The sequence below is a fragment of the Mesocricetus auratus genome, unplaced genomic scaffold, assembly GCF_017639785.1.
Source record: "Mesocricetus auratus isolate SY011 unplaced genomic scaffold, BCM_Maur_2.0 Super-Scaffold_100008, whole genome shotgun sequence".
NCBI classification, from domain to species: domain Eukaryota; kingdom Metazoa; phylum Chordata; class Mammalia; order Rodentia; family Cricetidae; genus Mesocricetus; species Mesocricetus auratus.
Window position 1 is genome coordinate 54349777 of NW_024429192.1, and position 21923 is coordinate 54371699.

At 39.8% G+C, this 21923-nt stretch overlaps 1 protein-coding gene across 3 annotated transcripts in view; it reads right to left on the minus strand.

Moving 5' to 3' along the window:
* Positions 1-21923, minus strand: part of Polq (DNA polymerase theta) — an 83114-nt gene that overhangs the window by 21724 nt on the left and 39467 nt on the right. For all 3 annotated transcript variants that reach the window (XM_040750826.1, XM_040750829.1, XM_040750827.1), the window contains 7 exons: positions 18734-21783; positions 16855-16998; positions 15247-15443; positions 10254-10494; positions 6507-6700; positions 3897-4034; positions 2597-2771 (listed from right to left, as the gene is read on the minus strand). In XM_040750826.1, coding sequence (XP_040606760.1) covers positions 2597-2771; positions 3897-4034; positions 6507-6700; positions 10254-10494; positions 15247-15443; positions 16855-16998; positions 18734-21783 — 4139 coding nt within the window. The remainder of the gene's footprint in view (positions 1-2596; positions 2772-3896; positions 4035-6506; positions 6701-10253; positions 10495-15246; positions 15444-16854; positions 16999-18733; positions 21784-21923) is intronic.

Genomic DNA, 21923 nt, shown 5'->3' on the forward strand with positions numbered 1-21923 from the left:
TGAAAGCAATCAGCTACAATATCATGTTCTTCATTAAGCTAGTTCTCTAGAACCAGTGCAGTGACAGGAAGCAACCTGAGAACCTGAGATCACAGAAAGAAGCCCATGGCAGCATGACGACAGGTAGCAGACACACTAAGTAGCAAGCCTCAGGGAGCATGGCTGCCTGGTAGCTGGGATGGGGGCACAAGACAGAACACCTGGAACAGAGCAGATGGACACTGACAAGGACAACTGGAACCAAAAAGGAGCTCTACCGCAGTCAGAGGCAGCCCTCACCTCAACACCATTACTCAAGAGAGTCAACAACAGGACTGACAGGGCTGGAAACTAAAATCAGACACATCATCAGTGTTCTAGTGGGGAGAAACAATTTTTAAAATAGTTTCTATAAAGCATTATATTTCTTATAAAGCCTGTATTCCATATTATTTTACATTTTTAAAATCTATCTAAAGCATATGAGCGGTTTCCTTTTTTCTTCAAAATACCCTTTCGGGGAATTGTTCTTGCCAACACTTGCTTTATGATACTTTCTTCATGGCAACTGGCTCTCTAGGAGTCACTACATATAATTTCACCTTCTAATGAATCAGACCTTCTAAATGGCTTGGACATTGTTTTCCTAAATAAACTCTGATGTGAAACCATAAAGATACATATATATCAATTTATTACAAGATGGCAGGGGGAAACAGACTCACGGAGCAGGGAGCTGGAGACCAATCTCATGCCTGACCCCTATCTTCACAACCCAAGAGGTCGTGAACTCTATCTCCTTCCTTTTAAGAAGCTGGCAGCATCCACAGACAAGAAGGCATGCCTTAATGCCAGTACCCAGAGCTATTGGCAGAATGAATTCCCACAACAAAACTCTTTAAGATCCTCATTATTTAGCTTACAGCACAAAGTAAGTATTTAATTTTGATATAATTTTCATTAAATGGCTTAGTCCATGTTATCAAAGAACATACAGCAGGAGGAGGCAGTCTTCCCTCCTCAAACTGTGTTCTTCCATACACTACTTAGCACTCAGCACTCTGCCCTGGTCCATTAGTTGAGTCAGTGAGTTAATACCGCTCAACAAAAAAAAAAAAAAAAAAGGTTAAAAAAAATTACAAAGCATGAGTATATATTAATGAAAATAATCCTAATCATCAAACAGCTTTGTCATGCTCAGCTAAACTTTTGGTTCTGTATTATTGAATATTACAGCAATTATAGATTAACTAACTACTGTGTTTCTACAGCCAAAACAAAACAACTGATAAGTACCAAATAAATATGTAACACTCTGAAACTCTTAAGTTGGTTTTGTTTTGGCACAATGTGGTCGGTCATATGAATGATAAATGTGCCCCATAGTCTCAAATATTTGAGTACTTTGTCCCTAGTTGGTGGCACTGTTTGGAGAGGTTATAGAGGTGCAGCCTTGCTGGAGAAAGTACATCACTAGAGCAGGCTTTGAGCATTTATAGTCTTGCCCTGTTGCTGTCTTTTTCCTGTGTGCAGATGAAATATAGTCTGTTTTCTCATCCTTCTGCTATGCCATGCCTTCCCTGCTGTGATGGACTCTATTCCCCTGCAACCTCAAGACAAACTAACCCTTTTCATCCTTAAGAGGGTCATGGTATTTTATCACAGACAAGAAAAGTAATATACACCATGTATTTCATTTAATTTCTAATATTAACAGATATTCCAAGGTGAAACTTAAATATCAATAAGGTGAGAACTGAGCAGGAAGAACCAAAACATGAGAAAGGAAAAGAGAAAATTACTAGAAAAGAAATACAGGCAACCACAAGACAGCAGCTTTTAACAAATACAAGGGCAAATCAGAGAATGTCTCTTGCATTAATAAAGACATCTCAAAATTTAGTCTGATAAGCCCTACATCCACAACTCTGAATCATTATCTATGTGTTTTTAGAAGTTACTATAATGATAAATCTGTAAGTACAGTTTACAAGACAGAAATATGGAAATGCTGAACACAGGCAGGGATGTGGAATGTTCCTTCATTCAAGAGAGCTCTTAGATACTGATGACATCGTGCTGATCTTGTCTCAACTCACAGCATCAGAATTCAAATCTCCATTTCTGCCTTCAGACTACACAGTGTTACCAACAAACTAGATGCCTCTTCCATGGATGTGTTAAAACTGCCTTTTCTTCCCCTGAACATGTTTGGCAAGTAACTGCCTAGAAAATAAGCACCTTTACTGTATCACACTCATCTCTGTCCCAAGAAGTCCATGTGACATCCAGAATACTCTACAAGTTTCTTTTTTATTTGTGCAAAATGAGAAGTTAGCATACCATACCCCTGGACCTGAAGAGACTGGGCTAGAAAAGAAAGGATTAGGATGAACCTAGCTAAGTACACCAAGTTAAATACAGACTCAAATACTAGATCCTGCACCAACTCTGATGCAAAGAAAGCATTCTTCCCAGAGTCCAGGTGGTGTTTAGCTGTGTGTGGAGGCAGTGTGGCCTTTCTTAGTGCCGGGGAACCTCACAAGGGATGGACATGAGTTCCTGGGCCATCACAAATATTACATATGAAAGTCTTTCCGTATCTTGCATCTCTCACCTGTAGCCGTGTGTGACTGTGACACAGGGTAGAGCCTTTCCATTCTGAGAAAAGGGTTCATGCGCTTTTCCCGCTGCAGAGGGAAAACCACTTTGGTAATAGCATTACTGATTCTTCTCCATTCCAGTATCAGGCCTGGTAAAGGATGGAAGGCCTTTAATTTATTTAAAACATCCTGGAAAGAAATATAACAAAGTGAAGGCTGGAATCTTGCCAAATACAATGGCAAATCAGAGAATGTCTCTTGCATTAATAAAGACATCTCAAAATTTAGTCTGATAAGCTCTACATCCACAACTCTGAATCATTATCTATGTGTTTTTAAAAGTCACTGATAAATCCGTAAGTACAGTTTACAAGACAGAAATATGGAAATGCTGAACACTACCAATTTATAGCTACCTTTAAAAGACACTATCAATGGAGTATCAGTTTCACAGAGCATCCACCTCCCCATACCCAAGAGTTACATCATCTTTCCTTTGTAGTTTTCCTTCTCCATCTGTCACTGATTAGAGGCATTAGTAGTCTTCCCTCTTGCCCTGATACAGGGTTTCCACATCAAGAAAATCAGGAGGCATTCATTTAAAAGTAGGTATTGCTATGCCATGGCCCTTAACAACTAGAAAATAAGGCATCAAAAGGACCAGCCAGAGTAACAAAATTGTTCTAGGAAACAGAGTGTGGACGCTTTCCAAGGCAGATGAATTGGTATTAAAGATGTCAGGGTCAAAATTCCACAGAAGGAACTGGACAACTTTCCACAACCTATGTGGCTATATTTTTCTAGCCCTGTTTTCCCAATGGAAGTTAGTAAGTAAGCCAAGCACATCTTTCCCTACCTTGAATTAATGCAGTATCTACAGATAATCACTAGCAAAATTCCTTTGAAAATGACAGATTAAAAGTCTTAAAACAAAGCCATTGAAAATGTATTGTTTTTCTTGAAACTGAAAAAAATTTTTTTGCTATAACACTTTTTGTTTTCATACAGAACACAAAATCAAATTCTACTAACCACCATACTGGATAATAATGAACAATGTCTACAGGTATGAGCTCACAGACAGCCACACTGTTTCATAAGAACAGAGATGCTAATTCAAATTACAGCCTTGGTTCCCATGCTGCAACCCCCACAAACCATTACAGGGTTCTGAACCACCAGCCAAACTGCTTGCTTGAATCTGGGTAAATTCATGTGGTGCCCTATGGTGGCTCTTGATGTCATCAGCACTTTTTCAGGACATCAAAAAGCTAAAAGCAGTTCAAATTTTGCCCTGTGAGTACCCACAAGCACCTTGCTAGTGCTGAACCGTCTTCCCAGCCTTAGTTTGTGGCCATTCTCATTGCCTCTTCTGGTAGAACCCAAAGTTTTTTTGCTGCCTTGAATTTTCATCTCTCCATTTGGTGGTAGTTTCAGTTCCAAAAATAAAACCTGCAAAATTAATATTTTGTCATCAAATGGCAAGTACTGTCACTCAGAAACTACTTTTTAACAGTTATTTGAGAATATAAACTCTACAATTTAGCATGGGGATTGGAAGGATGTTTCTTTGGGCAATCACTTTAAGGCACATCTGTCCCTGAGTTGGAAGCTATCAGGAGACCTTTACAAAAGCACAGGCAAACATGCCTCCCGCTAAGCACGGACAGCAAAGCTACTGACGCTGAGGCTTGGTTTGCTCTGACAACTGTGTGCGCTCCTAAAGGCCTCTTGAAGGACAACTCACGTGACTACTGCATTTAACCACCACAGTGCTAATCAGGAAAGCCACCTGACTGCAGTATGCCACTGCATCACAGAAGTTCCTAGACACAAAAGCTAGAAGGTGGTTAGGCCAGTGTGGCAATAATAAAGACTAATGAGTCGCCTACACAGGCAAGGGTCCCATGTAACCAAACCCCCACTAACTCAAATTAGAGGGGCTTAAAGTTAGGTAATTCAGAACCTTATTTACTATGTTTACCAATTTGCTTATATAACTTGAACAGCTTTTAATGAATCTTGAACTTTTTTCCCAGTAATAATTCCCAAAATGGAAACAACTTACTTAAGTACAAGATTTTTTTTCCCCACAAGTTGGCCGTGGAGAAGAGACAACAATACCCCTGTGCTTCTCAAGGAATGACAAAAACTAACGTATGTTCCAGTTTACAATAGTAGCAGTAGCTGGCATCCTGGAAATGGCAGGTATTGAGGCTTACAATATAGGTCAGTAACTACTTATCCTCAAATTTTGTGTTATACAATTATGAATACATACAATGCATATGGATTATGGTTGCCACATCTAGCAAGTAAAATTACAGAATAACTGGTTAAATTCTAACTGCATAGAACATAGTTATACTAAAAAAAATTTAGTATAGGTATATGAATGACAGGATAGGAGAAAAAATGATATGAGTGAACAGGAAATGTGGAATATTTATCAACATTCACCAACAATCCTAGAAGAGATGAACCACACAAAAATCACACATTATCTATTTAGTTCTTTATTGTAAATTTCTCTCTTGGGTGAAACTTTCAGAATAAACTGTGAAAATTTCATATACAAAATTACCTACCTCATTTTAAAACCAAGACCTAGGCAGTAGCCAATAGCATCAAAAGCCTGCTCTCACTTGAAGTTCGGTCTAGTGAGCAGCTGGTAAATACCCACTCAAGAAACCAGGCATACACAGGCAGGGATCCCATGTGACCTAAAGGTTCACCTGCTTTGGTTTCTGAGTCATAAATCCATGTTTGCTTCACCCCATGCACTGAAAACTACACATTCTGTTTTTGGTAAGTGTCCTGTATAATTCTGTACACAGTCTACTGTGTATACAGTTGAAGGCTTCTGGGCTACAGAATTCAAAAACACATGCATGTGTGTACATACACACACACACACACACACACTCTCTCTCTCTCTCTCCATAAAGAAAGCCTTGAAAGCACTGCTGAACCCAATACAGATAAAGTTCTCATGTTCTTTAAAATACAAAGCTCTCTAGACTAATGAACATTTTCTTTATTAGGATTTATAACATTTATTGATCATTTAACATCTATGTGATGTTCACTAAGTATATATTTTACATTTATCATTGTCACAACCTTATGAAGCATTTTTAATCACATTCCCATTTCACTGATGAAAAAATAGAGACATAAGGAGTTGATATATTAACTCCTCAACCCAAGGTTGTGCAGCTGACTAACAAATGGTGGAGGCAGAATTCAAAGCCAGAAGTCAGTCAGGCTCTGCAGCCTGTGATCTTGACTAATTGTTACATTACTGAATTACTTGCAAAAGCAGAACAATTGGTTCTCTCCAGTGTATGAATGCTCCTCCAACACTCCCCTCACCCCCCAGCTAACTCCAACTACCCTTTACAGGGAAAGAATATGGTGAGAGGAGAAAACAGAAAGACTACCAAGCTGTAAAAATAAAACAGGAGTAACTTTGCCAATATTTCATTAAAGTTACAAAAACCTTAAATCAGGGTTTAAAAAGGTCACAAAAAAATCTTTTTATTTACATCCCAGAACAATATCCAATTTCCCTTTCTGGACAAATATGTTGGAGCAAAGAAAGGGGTGAGGGCTTATGAAGGAACTAGCATCACGAAGTCACAGCTACACTATAGTAAACTGCCACCAGCAACTACAGAGCGATGGCTACTCAGAGAATGCCTCCCCTGATTCAGGCAAATTTGGAGCAACATTCAAGCCTCCTTTACACCCTTATCTCAGAATACAGATACAACTCCTTACTTGGCACTACAACACTATCCCCAATGCATTCTACTTATTTTACTAAGTGCTGGTACTTAGAAATGTACAGAAAGATAGGCTGTGACACAGGTCATTTTAACTCCAAAAGTTCCTCCCAGTTGTCTAGTTCCAAGACACTACCTGTGCGATGTCATCTGCACTGGTAAAGGAAAAGCTGTGGCCAGCTAGCTGATAGGCCTGAGTCTCAATGGCGTCCAGCTTGGCTTGCATGATATGCTTCTGACTTTCGCATTCTGCAGTACTAAAGCCAATTCCATTCAGTTCTAGCAAGGCCAAACAGTACTGGGAAGGCATCTCTACTTTACAGAAAATATCTGAAAGGAAAAATGGAAATTTAATGGTAAATTTAATAACCTGAGCAATTGGTCCATCAGCATCAATCAGCATCACTGAAACCACCCACAACTGCTCAAACAATCTACAGCAGTTACACAAGCTGTCATTCAAACTAAGAACAGGTGGCCAAACCAATGGAAGGCAACAAAGGATAAGTCACTTAAGCACTAGGTGCCACACCTGTCTGCAAGAGTAGAAAAGCTGGCAATGCTGTAAGCAGTCTGGACTAGAAGAAATTTCTTCTAAGACTTAGAAAGCAGTCTCTGGTCAAACCAATGTACAAGAAAACAAGACTACTGTATCCCAGGCACCTTCATGGTCCCTTGCCAATATTTTTTTGTATACTCTCGGTGGGAAAAGGCCAGCTGTCAGAACAGATCCACCCAAGAGACAAGAGGATAAGAAGAGAATCTGGAGGTCACTAAACTAAACAAGCATATCCTGAAATAACTGGGCTTTTTTTCAGATTTTATTTTTATTTATTTTTAATTATATGTATGTGTCTGTGTGTGGGTATCTGCAGGTATGTGCTGATGACTGGAAAGTACCCTGGGACCAGAAGAAAAGTGCTGGCTCTAGAGCTGGAGTGACAGGTTCTTGAGTTACAGGTTCTTGACTTGGGTGCTGGGAATTGAACTCAGGTCCTCTGCAAGAACAGCAAGCACTTTTAACCTCAGAGCCATCTCTCTAGTCCCAAAGTAATAATTTATAAGCATATTTTAATCGCTTCCCACATTGCCTCCAAAATCTTCCCCTTTCTCAGGAAACTTTAATTCCATAGGCCCTATGACCGTGAAAGCCTTAGCACTGTAGCAAACACACCCAGCACTCCCTTTCACCTATCTTTTAAACCACATAGGAGTAAGGCACTTTTAGGGTACATTTAAATAATCAAAGTTAAAAACAATAAATTTAGAGTCTTCTTGTACTTTGCTTTCTCACTGATAGTAAGTGATCTTAAAGGATAGAACAGTACTCTCTAGAAAGATTATAACTTCTTGAGCACCTGCAAGGAAGGCACTCTATCACTGCACTCCACCACTGAACTGCGGCTCAGTCCTTGGGCTTTTAACATAATTTTTTGATTGAATCTTTGGCAATTTCACATCATGCACACCAATCCTACTCATTTCCATATGCTTTCATATCCATCTTTGTAACCTCTCCCCCTCAAAAGAAAATAAAAATTAGAAAAGAAAAAACCGGGGTCAAGGGAGGAGGGGAGGGAGAGGGAGCTGGGATTGACATGTGAAGCAAGCTTGTTTCTAAATTAAATTTTTAAAAAAAGGAAGAAAAAAAAAAACAAAAGAAAAAACCAACCAATCAACTAGTCAAACAAAAAGCTATCTCTGCTCTTCTGGGCAATGACCGCCCGCTCCTCTATCAGCCCCAGCCTTCTGTGCGCCACCACTCTACTCCTCCATCTTTCCACATCTCCATCACATATTCACTCATCTTAGTGGACAGGAAGCTGCAGTATCTCATACAATATACCCTTTTGCCCAAACAGCTTTACTGGCAAATGTCCATTGTAATGAGTAGTCTAGTTCAAGGCCTCTGACTTCTGCTATGCCATCAATACCAGACTCTGAGATACCCTGTTGCTGCCTTGAGTCATGGAGATCCTGTGGCTATAGGTCCCCAGGACCAATCCCTTCATGCACACTAGCAGCTCATAGGTGGGGGAGATGTTGGGGTGGGCCAACTCAAAGCCCTGGATCTGGGTGGTAGCTAAGTTACTCAGCCCATCAGCTCTCCCCTACACACATCACCAGGGTCAGCTTTCCCGCTGGTCAGGAGAGGGGCAAGGCCAGCTTTCCCACATCTACTTCACCCTCACCACTTGCAACACCGTGCAGTGGCCAGTAAGGGCCAGAGCCAGCTCAGCAAGGCCCTTGGACATCAAAATGGCTTCAGGCTGCAGTACAGACCACAGACAGCTGCACAGCCTTTGGTGGTAACACAGGCTACTGACATCAACACTGGCCCCGGCTGTGGTAGGACCATGGATCTAGACATGGCCCTCAGCAGTAGCACACACAGGCCTAGACATCACCATGAACTTGGGTGGCAGTGCAGGCTTCTATCATCAGGCTATTCCTCATCTGCCTTTCTTCATAGCACACAAACTGTTCCACTTTTTCCTCTCCCATCTCTCTATCACATACTTGCTCGCTTCTGGCATTTGACCACCCAATCCTTGGATTTTTTGAGACAAATTCTCACTACATAGTTCAGGAGAGACTCAAATTCACTATGTAGCTCAGCCTGGCCTCAAAATCCAGACCTTCCTACTTCAGACTTCCAAGTGTTTGTTATTACAGCAAGTGCCTCCAGAACCCAGCTTATAATTCAAATAGTTAATGTCTAAAAATGACAGATCAAGACTCTAGCATGATCTTCACAAGTCAGTAGAAATGACATTCTCCAGGTCTACTGCCCTGAGGCAGATGGCCAGAGATGAGACAGGAGCTGTGATGAGCTTAAAGAGGCTGAGGTATATTAAAAAAAAAAAAAAAAAAAAAAAGCTCCTTGCCTCCTTGCTACATGGGAGCTGCTAGTGAATATTACTTCAGAAGAACATCCTCTATAAACACAGTAGTCAATGTAGACTCAGTCTCTATGACCCTGCCCTGTGGTGCTGGGAAAACAAGAGGCTTTGTGGTAGAGGTAAAATAACAAGTGTAACAATAAGATCAACTATGCCTCCTTGATCTTTACATTGATCTTCCTAAGAACCAGACAAGAAGACTTTCACTAGTTTGTTGCAGCTTCTTGTCTAGTAAATGAGGCAGCCCCAATTCAAGCCATACATGTTTAGCACATTGCTCTGCTGTTTCTGGTTACCTGTGGATCAGTTTTAAAATCTCATTATATAATTTCCTAATATAGAAGACAACTTTGATCCCTTCATCATCTTCATTATATATCATTTGTTACACTCTCTCAAATCAAGAAGTCTATCCTAGGCCAGCAGACTTCTCCACAAATCCATTGTGCCTTGAGAGAAAAGGAGACTCACATAACTTTCCTTTACTAAAGAAACTATCAATAGCTCTAAAAAGAAAATGGTTCAACTTTTAAATTATATGAAAGATCTGTTATAGGAATAAAATCATCTGCTAAAATTCAAACATATAATTGTCAACAATTGAATATGATGCCACTAATTCTAATCACTATAAGGCCAGAGGCCAGCAGATTATGGTGGAATGAGCACCAGACACATGCTTTGCAAGTAAATTCTTGGAAGACAGCATAACATTTAATATGACCATAGCTTCTCTAGTGATCACCATCAGACTGAGGACTTGTGACAGACACCATGCAATCAAAAGTATTTACTATCTGGCTTTTCACAGGAGCAAACAAAACAAATGAAAAAACCCTCGGTTTGTTGACTTCCTCAGTAGGTAACCTAGAGAATTTGCATAAAATGTGTAATTTATCCAACTGTGACCCAAGAATGGCTAATGACATATATATATTATCCCAGCCTATAACATAAAATGCCATGAACTCTACTTTTACCGTAAAGGTTTTCCTTCTGCAACAAAGAGTTGAGTTGATTCATGGAGTTGAAGATGAGAATGGATTCCACAGATGCTCTGTACCGCCCAGAATGCTCAGTGTTCACATTTAGCCCCAGGCTCTGAATCCCTTGGCCCGTCTCTATTCCTTCTAGCAGTGGAAGCTCCTGGGGGAGGAAACTGGTCACTATGCTATGGAGAGTTGGCTCCTTAGAGTCTGGATCGAGAAGCCAGCATGCCACCTGAATGAGACAGCAATCAGACAGTTTGCTTGGGATTTTTCAAAGCCATCTTTTGCATTTTTACATTAAAAGGGGAAGACAGTAAATTCATTATAATTTAATGCATTCCCATTTAACACCATTTAGTGGTCTTTCCATCCCTGTGGTTCTCTGGCTGGCCTGGTTCCGAAGCAGGTTTGAGAGCGAAAGACCTCTCAGTTAAACGAAGGCCAGTGTCTAGGCATGAAGATGAAGTCTTCTCTATTCTGACTGATTCAAACTAAGCTACATAAGAAAGATGTGCCTCTGTGGTGTTAGGTTTACTTAGCTCTTCTTGTTTCTTTGTTTGCTTTTTGAGACAGGGTTTCTCTGTTTAGCCCTGGCTGTCTGGGGCCCACTCTGTAGGCCAGGTTGGTTTCAAACTTACAGAGACCCACCTGCCCCTGCCTCCTGAGTGCCAGGACTAAAGGTATGTACCACCACTGCTTGGTCTACTCAGCTCTTTCAACATCAGAAGCCATGCATACAAGGTTTATCATTAAAAGTTAAGTTTCCAGGGGTTGGGAGAGAGTTTAGCTAGTAAAGTGCCTGCTATGAAGGCATGAGGACCAGAGTTCCATCTCCAAAATGCAGGTAAAAGCTGAGAGTGGTGGTATCACTTTCAATCTCAGCACTGGGGAAGAATAGACCCGGGGCCTGATGGCCAACCAATCTACCTATATGATAAGCCATGGGTCCTGAAGAGAGACACTATCTCACAAAAAAAAGTGGGAAGCTCCTGAGAAATGACACTGGAGGTTAACGTCTGACTGACCTTCATATGCACATCTCTATCTCTCTCTCTCTCTCTCTCTCTCTCTCTCTCTCTCTCTCTCTCTCTCTCTCTCTCTCTCTCTCTCTCTCTCTCTCTCTCTCTCACACACACACACACACACACACACACACAGAGTTATCATCCAGAGTGCCAGAAAGCCTTTCCTCCGAAGTAGAAGTCTCTCACCACAACAGCTGGTCATTTGATTGCTATTTTTAGCTTCCACTAGGAAGCCTGTAGTTTCTAATACTAGAACTAACAGATCATGAACTGGATTTATATATAATATGCAAATCTAAGCTTCTGAATCCTTTCAAAAATTATGATGACACAGTTATTTCTTCTGTATGTTAAGAATAAAATTTTGAGAAAGAAACGGTGGCTGACAGCAGAAGTCCTAGCGCCCAGGAGGCTGAGGCAGGAAGAATGCTACGAATGAGGCAAGCCTGGACTATATGGTGAGTTAGACTAAGCTACAGAGTGAAATCCTGTCTCAAAAAAAGAAGAAAAAAAGTTTTATGTGGGAATACTGAATGAGAGAATTTGACATAAAATTACTATTTATTTTTAAATGATATAATGTAAATAGTTTATCATCTTATATCAAAATACTATGGGTAATTAAATAATGAATGGAATATTCCAAGTAGTATAAGGCTTAAATCTAGAATGCTACTATAGCTATAATGAGAGACTCGTATCATCCATATTCTTGTTTGGATTCCAGAACATCAAAATTAAATGATAACTTTTATCTAGTAAACATCAGTTTACCATCTTTGTAATCCTCTCCACCCAAAACACAAAACACAACAAAAGCCTAGAGAGAAACTATGACAATTGGTGGAGATAACCTAGTGGCAGAATGTTTACAAAATGCTGAATTCAATTCCCACCACTCTATTAAAAAAGAAAGGTACCTTGTCCATACCTACTGTGGATCCCACAGACCATGTCCCCTGGCCTTCCCTTTCCCTAGTCTCCAACACCAGCAAGTACTCCCAATGAACATACCAGTCAAACAGGTCACTAAAACCAGATAACACTCAACCAACACACTCTGAAAATCCAGAGAGGAAAGAAAACCAAGGAACAATATAACCACCCAACAAACACAAAAATCAGCACCTAGACCTATAATCACCACAAACCCAGATGCCTAGATGCCAGCTTAAGAACACAGTAACAGCCAAGCCAATATATCTCCACCAGGGCACAGCTACACTACCTACCACAGCAAGTCCTGAATATTCCAATATAGATAGCTAAAGCACAAGAAAAAGACCTTAAAACCAACTATATAAAGATGATACAGGTCCTAAAAGAGGAAATTAGTAAATCCCCTAAAGAAATCCAGGAAAACACAAACAAAATTTTGAAGAAATGAATAAATCCTTCAAATAAAACAAGCAAGACACAAATAATTGGAGGAAAGGAATAAATACCTTAAAGAAAACCAAGAAAAACAAACAGTTTAACACATGAAAATGGAAATAGAAGCAATAAAGAAAACGCAAACTCAGGGAATTCTGGAAATGGAAATTGAGGAATGTGAACAGGAACTATAGAGGCAAGTTTCACTAACAGAATAAAAGGGATAGAAGAGAGAATCTCAAGAGTTGAAGACACAATGGAAGAAATAGATTCACAAGTCAAAGAAAATGTTAGTCTAAAATATTCCTGACACAAACATGCAAGAAATCTGGGACACTATGAAAAAAACAAAACCCAAGAGTAATAAGAATAGAATAAGGCACTAGAAGGAAAAATCCAACTTATGAAGGTTAACTATACCCATGAAAATACCGGCAATAAATAACCTCATACCAGTAAAATCAAAAGAAGGGAAGCACAGAGATCACCACCACCAATAACAACAAAATAACAGGAATTGATGATCAGTTGTCATTGATATTTCTCAACATCAGTGGCCTTAATCCCCTAATAGAAAGACACAAACAGAATGGAAGCAAAAACAGGATCCATCCTGCTGCTGCATACAAGAAACACACCTTAACATCTAGGATAGACATCACCTCAGAGTGAAGGGTTAGAAAAGATACTACAAGCAAATGGACCTAAGAAGCAAGCTGGTATAGCCATTTTAATATCTAACAAAATAGCCTTCAAACCAAAATTAATCAAAAGAAATGGGGAAGGATACTACATACCAAGATGACATTTCAATTCTTTTTTTTTTAAGATTTATTTATTATGTATACAGTGGTTTGCCTACATGCATGCCATACACCAGAAGAGGGCACCAAATCTCATTATGAGCCACCATGTGGTTGCTGTGAATTGAACTCAGGACCTCTGGAAGAGCAAGCAGTCAGTGCTCCTAACCTCTGAGCCATCTCTCCAGCCCCCAACATTTCAATTTATTTACAAGGGCTGGAATCAGTAAAATAGAAACAAAGAGAATAATACAAGGAATCAATGAACCAAAGTTGCTTCTTTGAGAAAATTAACAAGACAGATAAACTAACTAAAAAGATGGAAAGAGACTATATAAATTAGCAAAATCAGAAATGAAGAGGCAGATATAACAAGAGACACCAAGGAAATCCAGAAAATCACAAGGACATACTTTTAAAACATGTACTCCACTGAATTGAAAATTATACAAGAAATGGATAATTTTCTTCATAGGTACCACTTACCAAAATTAAGATCAGATAAATAATTTAAATAGACCTACAACACCTAGTGAAATAGAAGCAGTCATTAAGTCTCCCAACCCAAAAGAGTCCAGGGCCAGATGGTTTTAGCACAGAATTCTACCAGAGTTTCAAAGAATTGATGCTAATATTCTTCAAATCAGTCCACAAAATATAAACAGAAGGAACGTTGTCCAATTCATTTTATGAAGCCACAGTTATCCTGATACCCAAACCACATAAAGACTCAACAAAGAAAGAAAATCTCCCTTGTGAACATACTTAAAAATACTCAATAAAATACTTGTGAATCTAATAGAAGACGACATCAAAAAAGTCATGCATGAAAAAGTAGCCTTCATCCCAAAGATGTAGGGATTGTTCAGCATACAAAAGTCAGTAAATGTAATCCACTATATAAATAAACTGAAAGGAAGAAAACACACACGCACACGCACACACACACACACACACACACACACACACACACGATCATTTCATCAGATGCCAAAAAAGCCTTTGACAAAATCCAGCACTCCTTCATGATAAAAGTTCTTGAAAGACTGGGGATAAGAGGAATATATATAAACATAATAAAGGCAATTTACAGCAAGCCTATAGCCAACATCAAATTAAATGGAGGGATATTCAAAGCTAAAATTCTAAAAGAAAAATATCCCTTTATATTTGACATTTTGCTAATAACTGTTAAAATAGTAAGTATCATTTTCAACTTTGATAGCAGCACATGTAGAGAAATGGTGTATCTTTAAGTAATCTCGATAAGGCAACTGATTTAAGTATCAAATGTATACTATAGTAATGTAAGCTACCCCTCCTTGATGACTGAGCATCATAAAGGAACATCACACTTTGCTATTGTGCAAAACTGTTCTCAGGGACTAGTAATGTTATTGATCTCTAAACACTTAAGCGCACTCCCTTTTGACATCTTATATCTATGCATAGCTCCTATATTCTCTTACCTTCACAATATTTGAAAACTCTTGGTATCATCCTCTTAAACCAAACAGTTCACATTTCACTTCTAATTTACTGTGGTATAAAAATTCATAGCTTATAACCAAAACTAAAGGCCTTCTTTTTAATCTCTGAGGAAGAACATGACCTTTAATATTTAGAATATTTGATATTTCTGTGTTCACCCACAGATGCATTTGGTACACAATGATATATTCTGGGTGGATGAGACATTAAACTGCTGAAGCTAAGGACATGTATAGTTAACCCTAAGCATTAACGATGCTGCAGTCTATAAAGTTACATGTAAGACAGAACCTTGGGATCTTCATAACTGGGTTCCAGGGAGACACCACAGGACAGGAGGAGGACTTTATAGCTCTGGATGAAGTCATAGGTGACCACAGTCCGCTCTTTGTCAGATTTCTTTTGCAAGCAGGATTGAAGGTGCTCCATCCTCTCTTCCACAGTCAATGTTGTATCCAGAGGAGGTGGGGCCAAACTGGGACTAATTTCTTGGAAGAGAAACAGTCTTAATGTAGAAATTACTCATTCATTTGAAGCAGTAGTCTTTAGTGGAAAGACTGAAAAAGAGTCAGAAATCCAAGGATCTGATTCCAAACAACTGCTTGGTCAAGTCATAGCAACTATGTGATAAAGTACTTCATAAACTAAATGGTGGTTTAGACTAGATTTATAGTGTTTTATTTCATTAGGTGGGTAAAAATTCTAGGTACCAAGATTTCTAATAATAAAATTATATTTTCAGAACAGAGTTCAAGAAGTAACATACACTGTTGTATCAAAAATAAAAGGAGTTCAAGTAGCTACTCAGCTAACACACTGCTGTCTGAGAGTGGAAAGATCTCACTGAGGAGCTGACACTGTATGCCATCCTTCCTGAATGCCGCTGTCCCAACTGCGGAGCAACAGACTATGTAATCAGATCCCAAGGTATTTCTAGATTGCATCCTTCCCTTCCAAAGGCTCCTCTAACAGTCTCAGAATTCAGCAACCACCTTTCTCTAGCTCAGCACTGCCCTGGATGAACTCTAGAAAGAGCAAGAAGAAACTGCTACAGTCTATTGTTAAGGCTTCCTATAGCAGGCAGTAAGGAGCAAAGAGGTGTTTCTGAAAGTATTTATTCTGGTCTGTAGGCATGGCTCTAGGTAAGAACACTTGTCTAGCAGTACAGGGCTCTGGGATCAGTTCCCAGCACAACAGGAAAGGAGGACTAGAAGGAGGGTATAAGCAAGGGCACAGTGAAACCACCAAACTAGTCCATCCATGGGCAGAAAGGAAGATTTACCGGGGATTCAAACTGCTAGGCTATCTGTTAGGGCAGAGAACAACAAAAAAGTGGGAAAAGGTTTGTCAGTTTTAAGAGGATGGGGGGGGGGGAGTGCCCGCCAGAACAGCCTGGAAACTAGGAAGGGGAGGGAACGGGCTTGCTAGTTGCAGGCTTGAATCAATTGCAAACTAGATGCCCATTACCAGAGGCAGTTGCCTATAGGGGACAGGTAAGAAGTATTGGCTTTCCCTGACAAACAGAAACCCAAGATGTCTGAGGAATGCTGGAATGCTGAATTTAGGTTTTTGTTTACCCAGAGTCCAGCCTGAATTGAGCCCAGACTGTCATTTTTAGAACACTGGCAATGACACTGCCATTTCTGGGGCCTACTTTGGACCCAAAAGAGGGACAAAAGGAGGGAAAGAGAAATTCAATCTCATTAGTATGTATGGTTTTTCATACATTAGCTATTCTCTTAATAAATATTTTTAATCCTAAAAATAGTCTATGTAATGTCTGCAAATTATTCTCAAATATTTTTTTAAAAATCTCAAAAAAAAACAAAACAAAACAAAATAACTCCCTTAATAGATGGCATAGAGCATATGTGACTTAGCCAAGTGCCAATGACTTACCGGAATGCTTTTGTTCCTTCTGCAGTGACAAGTAATAGGCATCCCTTCCACCCCAGCACACTGCTAGTCCAACTACCACGACACCATCAGAGCCATGGACAGGAAAGCCATCTTCTTCAGCAGAGGTCTCCTGAGGGGAGCTAACTAAAGGAATCCAAAGTAAAACTGTCAAAAACTCCAACATTCAGGCATCAAGCAAACTATTAAAACTATGATAACCAAAGCCTTTACTTCAGCCATCATGATGGTATATAATTTATAATCTCAGCACTTGGGAAGAGGAGGCAAAATGATTATAAACTCAAGGCCAGCCTGGGCTATCTGACCAGACTCAGTCCCCAAAATATGCAAGCCAACAAACAGTCTGCTTATCCTAGCTAGGTTTCCAATGCTGTGACAAGCACCATGACTCAAATGAGAGGGTTGGTTTCAGCTTACTGCTTATGATCTATTGCGAAGGGAAGTCAGGACAGGAACTCAAGACAGGAATCAGAGAAAAGACCATGGAGGAACAATACTAACTGGCTTGCTCCTCATGGTTTGCTCAGCCTGTTTCTTATACCACTCAGAAAGAACCACCTGCCCAGAGGTGGACCAGCCCAATGGGCTGTGCCCTCCTACATCACCCAGGTGTTTTTTTCAGTTGAGGTTCTGTTTCTCAGATAACTCTAGCTTATGTCAAGATGACAAAAATTGGTTAGCACAATACTTGGTGAGCAAAAAATATACAACTGTAAAAAATGGATTATTTGGGTGATCATTTTCAGGTGTATGTAAGCTTTTAGATTTCACATCAATTAAGACACCCGTGACCATGAAAACAATGCACCACAGCTTGCCTAAAATAGATCTATAATGACTAAGGAGGAACCACTAGGTAAAAAAGCTATTTTTCAAGTTTCTATAACAAATAAAGACCATATGCACATACACACTCACACACACCTTTATAACATTCACCAATTCTTAGTCAAAAGGACAAAGAGTTTTATTGTGAGCAATTAAGCATAACTTTTGTATTTACAGTCAACATATTTTTCTAAATTAACATCTACTTCCAAAGGTCAAAAACAAACAGATCTAATTTACAATTATAATCTCAATACCTGGAAGATACTGGTACATAGGAAGACAATACATACTTACTAAGTTTAAGTGAACTTATGTCTCCATAAGAAGTTCGATATAGAACTTGGGCTCAAATTTTATGCTTGATGGATTGGGAATAGAAAATGCTATACACTAAGAGCACATAGAATCTACCATTCACACATATGCTCCAAGGACTGAAGGTCAGACAAATACTAGCACCTTAATGATAAACACATAAATACAGAGCTTTATGAAATCTAATCAAACCTCTGATTTCCACAACAGATTGGCAAGCTGACTAGGGTTACTTCCCAGTTACAGAGCAAGATGTTCAAGGCATCATTTGACCAAAAGTTCAACTCTGTAACCCTGAAAGGCTCTGGAAGGACTCAGAACCAGCACTGCAGTATAGTTTCATCAAGAGGGATAAAACTTGAGATAATTTCTGGAAAGTTCAGCTACAGTACCCATCTACTTTTATAATGAAGTAGGAGCAATTTGTGAGTACTAATGACTAATAAAAACCACTTGTAAATTAAGGCACCTTAAAGTATGATGTTATCCAAAACATATATTATTTTAATGAATTTTACATACGCTACATAGACCTCTTATAATGGAGGGCAATTATTAGGGACTAGCTAAGCCAAATAAACAAAAGCTACACATATATCGATTTAGATTATTAAGTGGACATACTCATTCAATTTGAATAAGTTATATATAACATCTAAAATTTAAAAATTAACTCTCTTTACCAATGCAGAAAAATTTTAAAAATCCTTACCTTGCTTCAACCTTCCCCCTATAGTAGTGGTTTTGGAAGATGTTGGACTTCTAATCTTTTCACAAGCCAGAGAGATGGAAAAGCGCTTTTGGCATTGCCACTCCTTCACAAACGTCTGAAACAGAGTGTGGTCACTTGCTACATCAATTATGGCCAAGCTTTCGGAGATGCACGAGGCTGGAGTTGGCTGCAGTTCATCCTGAGAGAACTGCAGAGAAAAACTAGTATCTCCAACTGAACCATCGTCTTTGGAGCTGTCTCTATGCTCTTGACTATCTGAAGGAGAGCCAAATAAACATCTTTCACCTGGCAGAAAAACACTGTCAGCTTTCTGATGGTTTACAGATGTTCCAAGAATCTCTGGAAATGGCATCTTAGACGCAGAAGCAAGAATGGGTGTAGGAGGAATGAGGCCATTGTCATCAGCTGTGTCACTTTCTTTACAAGCTGAGGGATATAAGGTCCCACCATGCCTGGTGTTATTCCCTACCCCCTCATTCCTGTTTTGAACTTCATTACTGAGAATAAGTGAAGTTCTCTGAACTTGAATGGTCTCCAAATTTGGATTCATTTCCTGTCTCTCATTTAACTCTGTGCCGTTTCTTTCAAAACAAGATAAACTTGCCTGTGTTAATTTGGGTCTTTCATTTTCTAGAGGACTAGACCCTTTGTCTAAAATTCTTTGCAGTTCTGGACTTAAGTCAAATGATGCTCCTGACCAAGCGAATGAATTATCTTGATTTGTCTCAGTGAGTTTGGATATTTGGGCCCTTTCAATTTTATCTCCTCTGACCACTTTTCCTTGAGGACACTCATCACCCAGCATTGCAGAATCACTGAGTTCTAATGTCTTAAGGGCTACTGAGTTACAATTCTCTTGGATATGAAATGCGGACATATTGTCCAAGGCTTCAATCATCTGAGCAGAATCCACCTCTGAAAATATAGCAGATTCACCACTGGAACAAGCCACCTGTCGCTGAATACCCTGATGTTCGTTCACATTTGCCTTCACGACTGGGTCTTCTGGTGGGCACGGAGAACTGCTGAGATGGCTTAGTGTCATTTCAGAAAAGAGGGGCTGCTTTGCCTGTACATCAGGTGACTGTCCTTTTACTAAGCCATCTTCACCAAAACTGTCAAATAGTATACTGTCACTCATATTCAAACTGGTTTCAGGCAGATTTTCTTCCTCCAAACCAGTAGGAGTTCCCACTGGAGGAGCCAGAGGTTGTACTGGTTTAACCATTTCTTGTGTTTCAAAACCCTGAAGAAAACTGTTTAGCTGGGAATCAGTAACAGACTGCTCATTCGCTCTAAAGCAAGGGCCATTTTCCCCCTGTGGTGTTGGAGAGTGGAAAATGATGCTTTCTGGAGTTAGTCTACCAATGCCCTTTTCAGGGTTCTGTTTTGTGGTCTCCACACTCTTGCTGTCCAAACGGTCTGTGTCAGCTGCTCTTTGGAAGTGCTGATCATCTCGAGTACTGTGACACTCGTTCTGAAATAAGCTCCCTGAGTTCCCAGTGTCAGAGTCCTTCTCTGTTGCCACCATTGTTCTTTGCTTGGCATGTTCAGTTGCCATCTGTTCAATTATTTTCTCTGACTGAGTATCCAGATAGAAGCTATCTCCAAAGTCACAGGGGGCTAGGTTAGAAGCATGAAAATGTTCAGTTTTATTTGTTGCATAAGCATCTGTTTTTTCCTGTATTCCAGAAGAATTTAGAAGATGCTCATGCTGGCCACCTGCTTGACTGAGTTCTGCAGCTAACTGCAGTAATGCACTAGGTGCCTTACTTTTGCCTGTATTATTTCCCAATGCCCGACAGTGATTTGACTCATCTTTATGAAGCTTTATGCTTCCACAGTTGATAGTTGAAACATCATTTGCATCTCTGGCCATGTAACTAACTGCTTCACAGGACACTTGTCTCTCTATTAATGTTTTCTGCTTGGTGCAAGTGTTTGTCTGTTTGTCACACTGATTTTCCAGGCACTGGCTAACTGGATGGGTGTCATGGTGTTTCACAGAAACATTCTGACTTTCTGTACCATTCTCTATGAGTATCATATTTATCTTTCCTGTCTCAGTATCAGCCAATCCTCTTCCATTGCTAGCAATGCCAGGAGACTGACCAGTCACATTTTTACTCTGAGATCCTGAAACGAAATGTTCTACAGCACCATTACTTCCTGTTTTTTTCCTTAGGCAAGGCTGCTGCATTTGTAAAGGGAATGAGGTTTTGTTGTATTTTTCCTTGGCACAAAAAGATACAGTTTTTGTAAGTAACCCTGAACTTCTAAATTCTATATTCTGCTTGTCTAAGGAAAGTGGCTCTTCACATAGAGTAGATCTGTACACAGTGTGTCCCTGGAAATCATCTTTATGATGATTAGCCCCGGAGTCATGCACTGGGCTACTGACCCATGATTTTTTTCGATACTTTCTGTCTTTCCAAGATGGGAAACTGATATTCGTCTGCTCTGAACTAGCACTCAAAGCAGCTTTTCTTGTTTTCTCCGATGAGAAAGCTTGCAGAACTTCCTTAGTGTTTTGTTGTCCTCCATTCACAGACATTCGAAGCTTTTCTTTGTTTATACCCAAAGTTCGTTTTCTTGCTCTGCAAATGAAATGTGGCTGGTGCTGGTGATTCCCCTGGAACAAACAGAGGGACTCTGCATGCTCTTTGTGTTCACCTAAGCCTTGTGCTGTATCTGGTAATGGCTCATCATTAGAATCACTTGCTCTCATTCTGTTTCTGTTCTTTGATGTCATCCTTTTATGAGAACTCTTAGTCTGTGATTGAAGTGTGCATTCATTTACTTCTGACTCACTACTGGTCAGTGAATATGTGCTAGAACTCAAGGATAAATTTGGATCCCACTGCACTCCCATTTCAAGTAAGTCCTGCTGCAGAATTGTTTTAGCTTCCTCCACTATTAAGGCTGCTGCTTCCCTTGCAGATAAACCTTTTCTGCCAGTCACCCAAATGGTTTTCATATTCCGACGTTCTTCGGCTGCCTCCTCTTCTTCATCTACTGCCTTTCGGGCACTATTCAAGGACACGAGAAAAGGGGTAAATTAATGCTTGGATTCACACACTCATACCACAAACCCATTCTATCTGAGCTGATTAAGGGAACGGAAATGACAGAATAGCAAGAGACAGAAGCATGCGGGGTGGGGGGGGGC